At 42.8% G+C, this 12,379-nt stretch overlaps 1 protein-coding gene across 2 annotated transcripts; it reads left to right on the top strand.

Moving 5' to 3' along the window:
- The first annotated feature begins 3,799 nt into the window (after positions 1-3,799).
- Positions 3,800-11,766, top strand: irf6 (interferon regulatory factor 6). 2 transcript variants are annotated; one of them, XM_072665463.1, is made up of 8 exons: positions 3,800-3,828; positions 6,931-7,109; positions 7,630-7,825; positions 7,936-8,031; positions 8,275-8,496; positions 8,614-9,006; positions 9,336-9,454; positions 10,554-11,766. In XM_072665463.1, the coding sequence occupies exons 2-8, from the start codon at positions 6,933-6,935 to the stop codon at positions 10,782-10,784; spliced, it is 1,434 nt and encodes a 477-aa protein (XP_072521564.1). In that variant the 5' UTR covers positions 3,800-3,828; positions 6,931-6,932; the 3' UTR covers positions 10,785-11,766. The 2 variants fall into 2 exon arrangements, with proteins under 2 accessions (XP_072521564.1, XP_072521563.1); XM_072665462.1 differs by lacking the exon at positions 3,800-3,828 and adding an exon at positions 3,835-4,043.
- The last annotated feature ends 613 nt before the right edge of the window (positions 11,767-12,379 follow it).

Here is a 12,379-nt window from a genome sequence, read left to right as displayed (position 1 = left end):
ACAAGTCAAAACGAGGCTCAGTATTGTGTGTGGCCTCCACGTGCCTGTATGACCTCCCTACAATGCCTGGGCATGCTCCTGATGAGGTGGCGGATGGTCTCCTGAGGGATCTCCTCCCAGACCTGGACTAAAGCATCCGCCAACTCCTGGACAGTCTATGGTGTCCCAGATGTGCTTGATGAGATTGTCCTGCATTAGGAGGAACCCAGGGCCAACCGCACCAGCATATGGTCTCACAAGGCGTCTGAGGATCTCATCTCGGTACCTAATGGCAGTCAGGCTACCTCTGGCGAGCACATGGAGGGCTGTGCGGCCCTCCAAAGAAATACCAACCCACACCATTACTGACCCACTGCCAAACTGGTCATGCTGAAGGATGTTGCAGGCAGCAGATTGCTCTCCACGGCATCTCCAGACTCTGTCACGTCTGTCACATGTGCTCAGTGTAAACCTACCTCGCCAGAGATGAGATCCTCAGACTACTTGTAAGACCATATGCTGGTGCGGTTGGCCCTGGGTTCCTCCTAATGCAGGACAATGCTAGACCTCACACCGCCCGTTCCCCAGACCAGAATCGATTGAGCACATCATGTCTCGCTCCATCCACCAACGTCACGTTGCACCACAGAATGTCCAGAAGTTGGCGGATGCTTTAGTCCAGGTCTGGGAGGAGATCCCTCAGGAGACCATCTGCCACCTCATCAGGAGCATGCCCAGGTGTTGTAGGCACGTGGAAGCCACACACAATACTGAGCCTCGTTTTGACTTGTTTTAAGGAGATTACTTCAAAGTTGGATCAGCCTGTAGTGTGTTTTTCCACTTTTAATTTTTTTTTCTCCAGATCCAGGCCTCTATTGGTTAATAAATTTGATTTCCATTGATGATTTTTGTGTGATTTTGTTGTCAGCACATTCAACTTTGTACAGAACAAAGTATTCAATGAGAATATTTCATTCATTCAGATCTAGGATGTGTTATTTGAGTGCTCCCTTTATTTTTTGAGCAGTGTATATATATAGGGAGAGAGACTGTTTAGTCTACTAAGTAAACATGCGTGAAGTGAATTTAGACACTTCCTCATCACGATCACCATCATGCATTAGGACGGGTGCAGGTTTGGTGGGGACATAAAAGTGGTCCACAGGGAGACTTTTTGCATTACAGATTGACAGATTTCTGATGACATGCAATTTCATGTCATCTAGAGCCTTTATTTTAAGATATAGCAGCTTTTCACATAATGAATTCTGAGACACTCTCAAATGGCCGACATACTTATTAATGCCCTAAAACGTAAATAGGGATCCTGTCGCTACCCAATTCGCATCCCCTCCCTGATTCATGCAGAGCATGTGCTTGCATGCTCAGTGCTAATTAGTCAAGAACGTGGATTGAGAAGCAACAGTGCCGACAGTGGTGATGGTGTCGCTGTCCTCGTCTGCCAACTCGACCTCTCTATGCCTCACTGGCTAGCAGGCTAACGCTATCGCTGAGTTAGCATTTATACACATTTATTATATATAGCTATAACAGGTAGTGGAGCATGTCTATCCCTACCCAATTGTACACCCATGTGCGTCAGCCATGTTTAAAATTTCATACACTTACATACTGAATTTAATTAAATACAGGTAGTGAAGCATTGTGCTGTCTTTGACTAGTATGTTGCTTAGCAACCTAAACCTACTGTTAACCACCTACATGTTAAAAAAATGTGTAAAATTCATGGGCATTCAGTGGCTAGTAACTATGGCTGTGACTGAAATGGCTCCCTATTTAAGTTCTAGGTCACTACTTGCTCGTATGAGTAAACATCATCATGTCCAGTTCAGTCCGCTGTCTGTTGCTTTGTAACGAGACTCACTAAGCATTGTGGTCCTCGTTCAACTCACGTAGTGAACTACAGTGTTTACTATAAATTATAAGCACATTGTGTGAGACTGTAATGCCCACCAAATCACGCTCGAATTCCACTTTATGATTTGGACATTTGGCCGACATACTCATTAGTGCCCTAAAACAAAAACAGGGAGCCTGCCGCTACCCATTTCGCATCTCCTCCCTGATTCATGCAGAGCATGTGTGCAAATTAGCCAAGAAGCGTGGATCAGGTAGCGACAGTGCCGAGGCAGTGGTGGTGGTGTTGCTGTCCTGGACCTCCCTACTCCTTGCCGACTACCAGTCTAACGCTAGCGCTGAGTTAGCATATTTAGCCAGCATAGATATGGCTACTAAATATTGCCTGGTTGTTGTTAATACATATATATTGTATATAGCTGTCACAGTTAGTGGAGCAGGTGTCCGTCTGGCTAGCTAACGTTAGCTAATCTACACTGAACAATTGTCACTTTCAAATGCCATAAATGACATTACTGGCTACCGGATCTGCGTCCCCTGCTCAGTTTTGCACAGCGCATGTCCGTGCATGCTCGACACACATTGGGCTGGGGATGCGAATCGGGTAGCCACAGAGCCATTTCAGTCACAGCTGTCTCTATTTATATTTTTATATATTACAACTCTTCATTTACACAGACTGACCATCAGGGGGCTCCAAATCCTCAGCTTTACTAAATGAAAGCAAAACAGTTGTTGCTGGTTTATCAGTTGTTCATCAGTGTACAGTTAGAGAATGTGTGTGTGTGTATATGCATACATATGAGAATATTATGGGATGTATTTTACTTGTAGTGTTTTTTAAGTGATTCAGTAGAGAGAAACACTCTTTTCTTCATTATCTTCTCCTTCTCGGATTACATGGTGAATTCCCTGCTCTCTGTGTTCCTGCGCCTGACACCAGGACACCAAAAGAACTCTTTTTCAGTAACATATATAACCCTTTCCACTAGTGTTACAAGTCAAGCAATCTTTTTCTTTAGATAGTAGATGGTTCCTTATAGAAACATTTATAAAGAGTTCCACTTTTGTTATTAATTCTGGCCTGTTTACACTGCATTGTGATCAGATTACGATTGGATCTCTCAAACCACATTCGGATGTGGTCCAAGACGGATCTCTCGTCCACATTTAACACAAGTGTTTTCTGTGATCGGATTCTGTCAGGCAAGCAGAAATATCTATTGTTGGAAAAACATAAATACGAATATTATAATAGTATTGTGGATCTTGGCCTTTCTCTCCTACTGATCTTCCTCACTTTCTCTTTCTTTTTGTCTCTATTTTCATATATTATCGCACACAGTTATCACACAGTTTGTACCCTTGCTGTTTAAATCTGTTGCATTTTCATCTATGGTTCCACGGCACCGCAGAACCACCATCATTCCTCTAAACTATTCACAGTCTGCCAGAGCAGGACAATTTAGATGAGGTGTTAAGAGGACCTTTTGTTTAGAGTGTAGCTCGTTCTTCATTGGACCTTTAAATGGTTCAACCATTTAAAAAGAGTGCATTGACTTGACACACCATACACTCTTCTGAAAGGGGTTCTTTAAAAGGTCTGTAGTAAATGCAGTGGTTCTATAGAGTGCAGTTCTATACAACAACATGTTTACAGTAAATACACATTATCACTTTTTTAAAAAACAGTCGAATCCTGCACAGTTCTCAGAACCTGAACCAATTCTAACACCGTTGGCTTTAATATCGCGGTATTAATCAGTGATGGAGATAAACCGGCCCCGCCCCCTAACCTCTAGAGAGAGAGAGAGAGAGAGAGAGAGAGAGAGAGAGAGTGAGTGTGTGTGTGTGTGCGTGTGCGCGCGCGCGCGTGAGCCACCGAGCAAAGGTGTGCCGCCCTGAAACGTGCGTGACGTCACCGCCTACCTGAGTTTCGGGAAGCGTCGAGAAGAGGAAAAACAGCGAAAGGTAGAGCTCGAGCGCCTCACCTCACGCACTTTCTCAGACTCTCTCAGCGAGTGTGTGTGTGTGTAGGAGAGATTGTGTTTGGTTGTGTGTGTGTGTGAGAACGCGCGCGCGCTCGGAAAGAGAGAGCGTTTTAACTCCGTGTAGAAGTTAAAAGAAACAAACCAGAACAGGAGTTGCTGCTGCTGCTGCTTCCGGCTCGCGCGCGCTGCAGACAGGTGAGTCCCAGGTGCACTTTGTTTGTGTTTAGGTCAAAGCGCGTGAGCCTTCGCTTCAGCCGTGCACGAGCAGCAGAGAGAAGCAGGCAGTTTGGACGCTCACCTGGGCTTCTCGTTGGAACTCTCCGTTCCACCTTAAATGGTGCATCAGTTACATGTAGCCGGAGGCACCAGAATGTACTCCTGCACCATTTAAGGTGGAACGGAGAGTTCCAACGAGAAACCGGCCTGAAGCGGAGAGACCCTCATAAGGGGTTAGTGGGGATGGGACCCCACTAAAGCATAGAGACGCCATTATACACATACACACACACACCTACCTACCTGCACCTGGTGTGTAACTCAAAACTCACATCCAGCTGCTTACCTTCATACCGATACTGAAGGTGATTCATCCAGATGGTGTGTGTGTGTGTGTGTGTGTGTGTGTGTGTGTGACGTCATGCCTTGTGCCTATTAATACTCGTTATTGATCGATACTGTGTGTAAATTGTAGAGATAAACATTGTTCTACATTAATAATGCGTGTGAGCTGATGCTTTATATACAGTGTGTAGGTTAGTGCTCTTATAGACTGATACATGTATATAGATTTACATTATATACCATTGTGATGCTTGTAGATACTTTATAGGTCTACTGTCCTGTGTGTGTGTGTGTATGTATGTGTGTGTGTGTGTATATATATATATATATATATATATATGTATGTGTGTATATATGTATGTGTGTATATATGTATGTGTGTGTGTGTGTATATATATATATATATATATATATATATATATATATATGTATGTGTGTGTATATGTATGTGTATATATATATATATATATATATATATATATATATATATATATATATATAATGTGTGTGTATATATATATCTGTGTATATATATGTGTGTGTGTGTATATATATATATATATATATATATATATATATATATATATATATAATGTGTGTATATATTAGTAGAGTAGATTGATAGAAAGAATAGATTCATACTAAATGTGCGTTGTTACTTTGTGTTCATTGATAATTCTTTAAAAAAAAAAAAGGTGGTTCTTCAAGGGTTCTCTAGTAAAGCAGTGGCTTTATACAACTCAAAGAATCATGGGAATGCCGGTTCTCTTGTACATCATGTTTTCTTAAAAAAAAAAAATAGCAGTGGAACATCCTTAAGACAAAGAACCCTATTTAGTACTGCGTAGAACCCTTTTTGTTTAGTGCAGATGGCTTCAGTATTAGATGGTCCTTTATAGAACCTTTTAAAAGAGGGTTCTGCTATGTCCTGAGTTGAAGAATCCCTTTCAATACTATATAGAACCCTTCTTTTACTTGTAGATGGTTCTTTAAAGAGCCTTTTAAAAATGGTTCTGCACAGCAGCAATAAGGGTTTTACTAATGTTATGAGTCGAAGAACCGTTTGCAATACTAATTTCTAGCTAGAGCTGTTTTTGTTTAATGTAGATAGTTCTGTGTACAACATTTCAAAAGAGGGTTTCCCTATCATAATAAGAAGGATCCTTTTCTTAGCGTGTAGAGGGTTCTTTATAGAAGCTGTTTTAAATGGTTCTACACCAAAAGGGTCCACTGTTATGAGACAACTAACCCTTTTCTGCACTATGTAGAACCCTTTTCTTTTAGTGTTCTTTTTAGAATCTTATAAAGGGTTCTGCTATTGTCATGCGTTGAATAACGTTTTAAGAGGTTTCTGCTGTCATGAATCCTTTTTAAAACTACAAAGAGCCCCTTTCCTTTAAAGGTCAGATGGGTTTTTTTTTTTTTTTGAAAGAACCTATGGAAAATGGTTCTACACCTCACCAAAAAGGGTTCTATTGTTATAAGTTGACATGATTACATATTACACACACACACACACACACACACACACACACACACACACATCCCATTCTTAATCCATAGGGTTTAAAATGATGTCGGGACACCCTTTGCAGCTATAACAGCATAACAACTCTTCTGGGAAGGCTTTCCACAAGGTTTAGGGATGTGCTTATGCATTCTTCCAAAAGTGCACTTGTCAGGCTCGTAGTCTCCTCTCTAATTCATTTCAAAGGTTTTCTATAGGTTTATGGTCAGGTCAAGTTCTTCTACACCAAGCTGTCTCATTTCATGCATCCAACGCAAAGTTGGAAGCATGAAATTCACCAAAATGTCTTGGTATAATGAAGCATTATAATTTCCTTTCACTAGAACTAAGGGGCCAAATCCAACTCTCAAAATCCAACCCCAGACCATAATCCCCCCCCCCCACCAAACTTTACACTTGGCACAATGCAGTCAGTCCTCCAAACCACCAAACTCGTCTATGAGATTGCCAGACAGAGAAGCATAATTCGTCACTCCAGGGAACACGTTGTCCACACAATGCGCCTTAGCATCCGCTGACCCTGGCGCTCTGTCATTTTACATGGCCTACAACGTTGTGGCTGAGCTGTTGTTTTCAATCGCTTCCACTTTGTTATAATACCACAGTTGACCGTGGAATATTTAGTAGTGAGAGAATTTCACGACTGGACTTGTGTACACGCATAGCACCAAATAGGCATCCCTATCACAAGTGGTAGAACCCCTTTTTACTAAGAGTGTACTTGCTGTAGACTGTACATATTTATAAAAGGTGTTCTTTTAGGTGTTTTTGTATAGAACCATGGCAGCCCAAATAACCTTTTGAATGTTTAAATAGTTCTTTGCCAGGTACAATGTATTTTTTTTTGTTTTTTAGTACAAAGAAACCTCTGGTATATGATGCTTAAAAAACATTTAAAACATTGTTCACATGTCACATTCTATTATTAGAGCAAGAAAGTAGCAATGAAGACCATGCTAACTGTTAACTGTTGACCCTCCCTTCCATCCGTAGAGATGTCGGTGCACCCCCGGCGTGTGCGGCTGAAGCCCTGGCTTGTGGCTCAGGTGGATAACGGGGCATTTCCAGGGTTGGTGTGGTTGGACCGCGATGCCAAACGCTTTCAGATTCCATGGAGACACGCCACCCGGCACACCGCCCAGCAGCAGGAGGAGGAGAACACAATCTTCAAGGTCAGACATGCTGCCACAGTAACCACAATAACCAGACTAGTGGAGGGAGGGGGAAACCTAGAAAACTGATATTTGTACATATTAATACAAATTCAGTTCCCACTCTCTCTCTAGACCAAGTGGCTCAGCGGTCTAATGTGCATCTGTGGACCAGGTGTTGTGAGTTTGAATCCTGAGCCATGCTGCTTTTCCATCAGCAGCCAAAGTCTGAGAGTGCACAATTGGCCGTGCTCGCTCCGCTCTCAAAGCAATGTTGGCCAGCACAGGCATCTGTTAGCGGGTGCGGTAGGAGCTAGGGAACCAGTACATTTCTCTGATTGTGTCGGCTGCCTGTGATGTTTTGCAGTTCAAAAAGAGGCGTAGGCTGACTTTGCACATATTGGATTAGACACATGTTAGGTCATTACCCTATAGAATACCCTTATAAAAAAGCTAATTTGCCTTCTTACCTCAAATATTAAATAGCTACTCAGGACTATTATTTTAAGTATGTGTATGTGTGTGTGCATGCATATATCAGGCATGGGCTGTGGAGACAGGGAAGTTTCAGGAGGGGGTGGACGAGCCGGACCCAGCGAAGTGGAAGGCTCAACTCCGCTGTGCTCTCAACAAGAGTCGCGAGTTTAACCTCATCTATGACGGAACCAAAGAGGTTCCCATCAACCCTCTGAAGATCTATGATGTGTGTGACATCCCGCAGCCCCTTAGTAACCCGGGTAAAATGCTACTGTAAACTACTGTAATAAAAAAAAATAAAAATCTATAATTGTCAATCTAATATGATATTATTTATGTTTACTGTATTTAATTATGTGTTCTTGTTCAGGTTCTACAGGTTCTGTTCCTACATATGATTCGGATGGTGAAGAAGATGATGTTCCAGATACGCCAGAACCCCCGCCACCTCCTTACCACCCTCCAGGTTAGTCTCACACACTACACTTCAGTTATACACCAAAACGCTTGATTTTGGTGACGTGATGTCAGTTTAGCCCTGCCCATTTTGCCTACAGCATTTTAGCCCCACCTATTTAGCCTACAGAGGTAATTTGCATAGATCAGTGTTAAAGATAGTGTGTTCAACTGTATGGAATAAAGAAAGATTGGTATAGAAATTAATTATGACTGTGTGTATGTCTGTGTGTGTCTGTGTGTGTCTTCGCAGTTAGCAATTCTCCTCTGGCCCCCCCTGTTTGGACCCCACCAGGCTCTGTGTCCCCTCTACAGCCCCCCAGCTGCCCCCCTGTCCCATCTGAGGTGTGGCCTAAGAAGGAGCCGATGGACGTGGAGATGGAAATCCAGCCGCCCAGCATGGAGCCACCGCCCATCGCCGCCATACCAGACACACTGTTCACCACACCAGAGACCTGGATCAGCTCCCTGCCCAGTAAGCATGCAGACACACACATACACACTGTAGCACACGTTACTGGGCGCAGCTAGGGGAGGGGAGGTGCTGGAACTAGAGCAGGAGGCTAATAGTGCAGTGTGTGTTTGTTTTCAGTGACTGATCTTGAGGTGCAGTTTTATTACCGTGGAAAGGAGGTGTGTCCTGCGATGACGGTCAGTAACCCTCAGGGCTGTCGGCTGTTCTACGGCGATCTGGGTCCGATGGTGAATCAGGAGGAGCTGTTTGGCCCGATATCTCTGGAGCAGCTCCGCTTCCCCCCCACAGAGCACATCACCAACGATAAGCAGCGCCTCTTCACCAACCGCCTGCTGGATGTCATGGACCGCGGCCTCATTCTGGAGGTCAGTGGACATGACATCTATGCCGTCCGGCTGTGCCAGTGTAAGGTATACTGGTCTGGACCTTGTGCCCCAAACCCCAACGCACCCAACCTCATTGAACGCCAGCGCAAGGTCAAACTCTTTTGCCTGGAGTCCTTTCTCAGCGGTGAGTTCCCCTTAGCACTACTTCTGCACCATAGCATCATATTAACTATTGTAGAGGATTATAGCGCACCACCTATGCTACCTGTAGTATTACAGTCTGTCAGAAGGAGAGTGTGGATCATATGAACTCTATAGAGCACCCCCTATGCTTCCTGTAGTGTATTACAGTCTGTATTACTGTGTGTGGATCATAGAAACGTTATAGCGCACTAGATATTCTAGGTGCTGTGTGTTGAGTGTTGGAACATGTTTGTCATTAGTGCTGTTTTGTGGACTTGCTCAGTCTGAGTCAGCCATTTAGTAACTGTCTGTGTATGTGCGTATGTGTAGGTGTGATTGCACACCAGCGTGGTCAGTCTCCTGTTCTGCCTCAGTTTGATATCCACCTGTGTTTCGGAGAGGAGTGGCCAGACGGCCGTCCGAGAGAGAGGAAGCTGATAATGGTTCAGGTAAGTCTGAGTTTCGCACCTGCAGTGTTTCAGAGATCTCAGAGCGCCAAAGAGTCATGGTTTTTATTTGGACATGTGAACACATCAAACAACTTCAGGTTGGTGTAGTGTACTGGGTACCAACACCACTTTCCCTGTGACAGACTGGGTTTCAGTTCCCCGTCAGGCAAATATATATTATATATTATTTATATATATATATATATATATATATATATATATATATATATATATATATATATATATATATATAATGGTAATGTATACCTTTATACCTAGCTCCCTGTTCCCAGTGCGTGTGTGTTTATAGTGGCACACACTTTGAACTGATATCTGTTGCTGTTTGTTGATTTGTGTAGTAATTGTTTTATAGTGTGGTGGTTGTATTTAATCAGGGTCACACTGAGATCTTTTGCAAGTGAGCCCTGGTCAAGGCTATGAGCCATAATTTGAGCTACTGTTCTCTGTACTGAACCACCATAAACATCTGTGACATTATTTGTGTAACAAAACAAAAAAGTGCTTTATTTTAAGTGATAAGTGCAGTAACATTACTAATTAGCAACCAAAGGCTAAAGTTTGCTTCTATTTCTAACTCTCCATTCCACCTTAAATAGTGCTACAATGTGTACATTTCAACAGCAGAGCGTAACTGCTGTGCCATTTAAGATGGAACGGAAAGTTCGAGTAAAAGGACAACGTCAGCCTTGTTTTGACTATTAAGAGGTGACCTAAGCACGCTGATCAGTTCAAATCAAGGTCACAAATTAGCAATGTCTAGTCTAAAGTAGTTTTTGAGTTCCTCACTGCAGCAGGGGACAGCTGACATCTGTTAATAGTGCCAATTGGACACCAGAGGGCGCTCTGCTACTACAAAACCAAGGATCGGAAGTGGATCGGGCTTTAAAAGTCAATACCCAAATACAAAAATCCGCCCTGATTCTTGGTCACTGAATAGGATCAGGACATCCCTTTTCCTAACTGTACATTGTGCTACCTGTGAAACATGTTTCACCTGTACGAGTATGAAAGTGGCTCAGAGGTTTACAACGCAGCCTTGGTTTGTTTTTAGCTGCTAAAACGTGTGAAATTTCTGCAGGTGGTTCCGGTGGTGGCTCGGATCATCTGTGAGATGTTTTCGGGAGACGGGACGCGCTCGTTTGACAGCGGCAGCGTCCGGCTGCAGATCTCCGTCCCGGACATCAAAGACAACATCGTCACTCAGCTGAAGCAGCTTTACCGCCTTCTACAGACACACCAGGGGCACGACACTTGGCCCCTGCCCCCGGGGGCCAGCATCCACCTGCCTGCTGCACTGCACGCACAGTAACGCACACACACGTACACAGTTACTATTGATGAGGTATGTGAGTTAAAAGTACTTATATTGGTGGAACGTCACACTCTTAAAAAAAAAAAATACCACAGGAGCCACGGTCAGCTTCCTGGAGAACCTTTTAGTGGATGGTTCTTTAAAGAATTAGGTTTGTAAATTGAATAAGAGGTTTTAACACCAGTTCCACACCATGGATAGGTTCTGCAGCTGTTAAAGTTCAAGCCTAGAACCATTTAGGACCCGTTGTTGTTATTATTAAGAGAATGAGTGTAGAATTGGTTTATCCTTAAATAGGGTAAACACACACAACAGCAGGCCGGTGGGTCAAAGTCTGACCTGCAGTAGTTTTTATTCTGTTAATGATTGATGAACAGTTTGGGTTCTGACCGGTTCAGCTTTAGAGATGAGGGGGGGGGGTGTTTATTCAGTAAATATTAATATATTCATAACCTCGGTTTTCCCCTGTTCTTCAAACTGATGCTCATTCAGGCTGCACCATAAATGCATCCATGTACTGTTATTTTTTACAGTATACATCATATTTTACAGTATATATCACATTTAATATTGCAATATATAACCGACTGTATTAACCCTGCTTTATTAAACCCTTTAGGCTGTTTCTTACACACATAGATAAAGCCTTAGACTGAAGATGAATCACTATTAGAGATTCTGTTTAGTCTAGAATTAATATGACTCTAGATAACTGACCCCTTTATTAATACATGGTGCAGGCCTGGTGTTACTGTATCTATCATAGTTGAGGAACTGAAGCTTTCAGAACAGCACTTTTCTCTAAATGTTAACTTTTAATCATGTTCTAGATATGAGTACACTGAGCTAATGTCCTGTATCTGTATATTAAACATTTAGAGTTCTGAAGTGCAGATCAGAGTTGTGTTCTGGATGTTTCTGTGGGGTCTGCTTCACTGCCTGAACGGTAATTCTGTAAAACAGTATCAGTGTCTATTCGAGTCTCTTTGCTTTTATAAAATAAAAAATAACAAAGCTTCTGTTTCATTTCCTTCTTGTGTTTGTTCGGCTGCTACGTGACTGACTGAATGCTCTCCATTGCTGTGAACCTTAAACACAAAGTTATTATTATAGGGGAAGTCTGACCATTTTCCTGCACAATATGTTACTTATTTCTTTATATTGGTGGTGAATGGAACCAGGTGTCAGTCGTCTACAAGCCGACTTTTTTTTTTTTTTTACTATCCAGACCCACCAGTAAACCTACACGAGACCTACATGACATCTGTAAATAAAACTCCACTCTCTGTTAGATTTTTTTTTAGAGGGCGGGTCAATTAATGAATTGTCCACCATGCTGGGTGTCAGAATGGCTAAAACAACAGCTTTCAGAAGGTAAATGTGAAAATACACACTGTGTCCAAATGTTTGTGGGCACCCCTTCTAATGAATGCCTTCATTTACTTTAAGTTGCACCCATTGCTGACACAGATGTGCAAATCCCTTTAGAACACACACAGATTGTCTGGTCCCTATTGGCACCATCCCTAACGCCAGGCTAACAGGGTATAAAGCCCCCCAGCAATAAGCTGTGGAGCAGTAGGGCTGTGTTC

This window comes from Salminus brasiliensis, chromosome 21, assembly GCF_030463535.1.
Source record: "Salminus brasiliensis chromosome 21, fSalBra1.hap2, whole genome shotgun sequence".
In the NCBI taxonomy this organism is placed as follows: domain Eukaryota; kingdom Metazoa; phylum Chordata; class Actinopteri; order Characiformes; family Bryconidae; genus Salminus; species Salminus brasiliensis.
The sequence above is the reverse complement of the archived record's forward strand: the minus strand, read 5'-3'. Positions and strand labels throughout refer to the sequence as shown.

What these genes read in the sequence shown, in the direction of transcription:
- irf6 (XM_072665463.1), top strand. Translation starts at nt 6,933, where the DNA reads ATGTCGGTGCACCCCCGGCGTGTGCGGCTGAAGCCCTGGCTTGTGGCT. An exon ending in AGGAGAACACAATCTTCAAG is followed by an intron (nt 7,110 to 7,629) that starts GTCAGACATGCT and finishes TGCATATATCAG; the next exon opens with GCATGGGCTGTGGAGACAGG. An exon ending in GCAGCCCCTTAGTAACCCGG is followed by an intron (nt 7,826 to 7,935) that starts GTAAAATGCTAC and finishes GTTCTTGTTCAG; the next exon opens with GTTCTACAGGTTCTGTTCCT.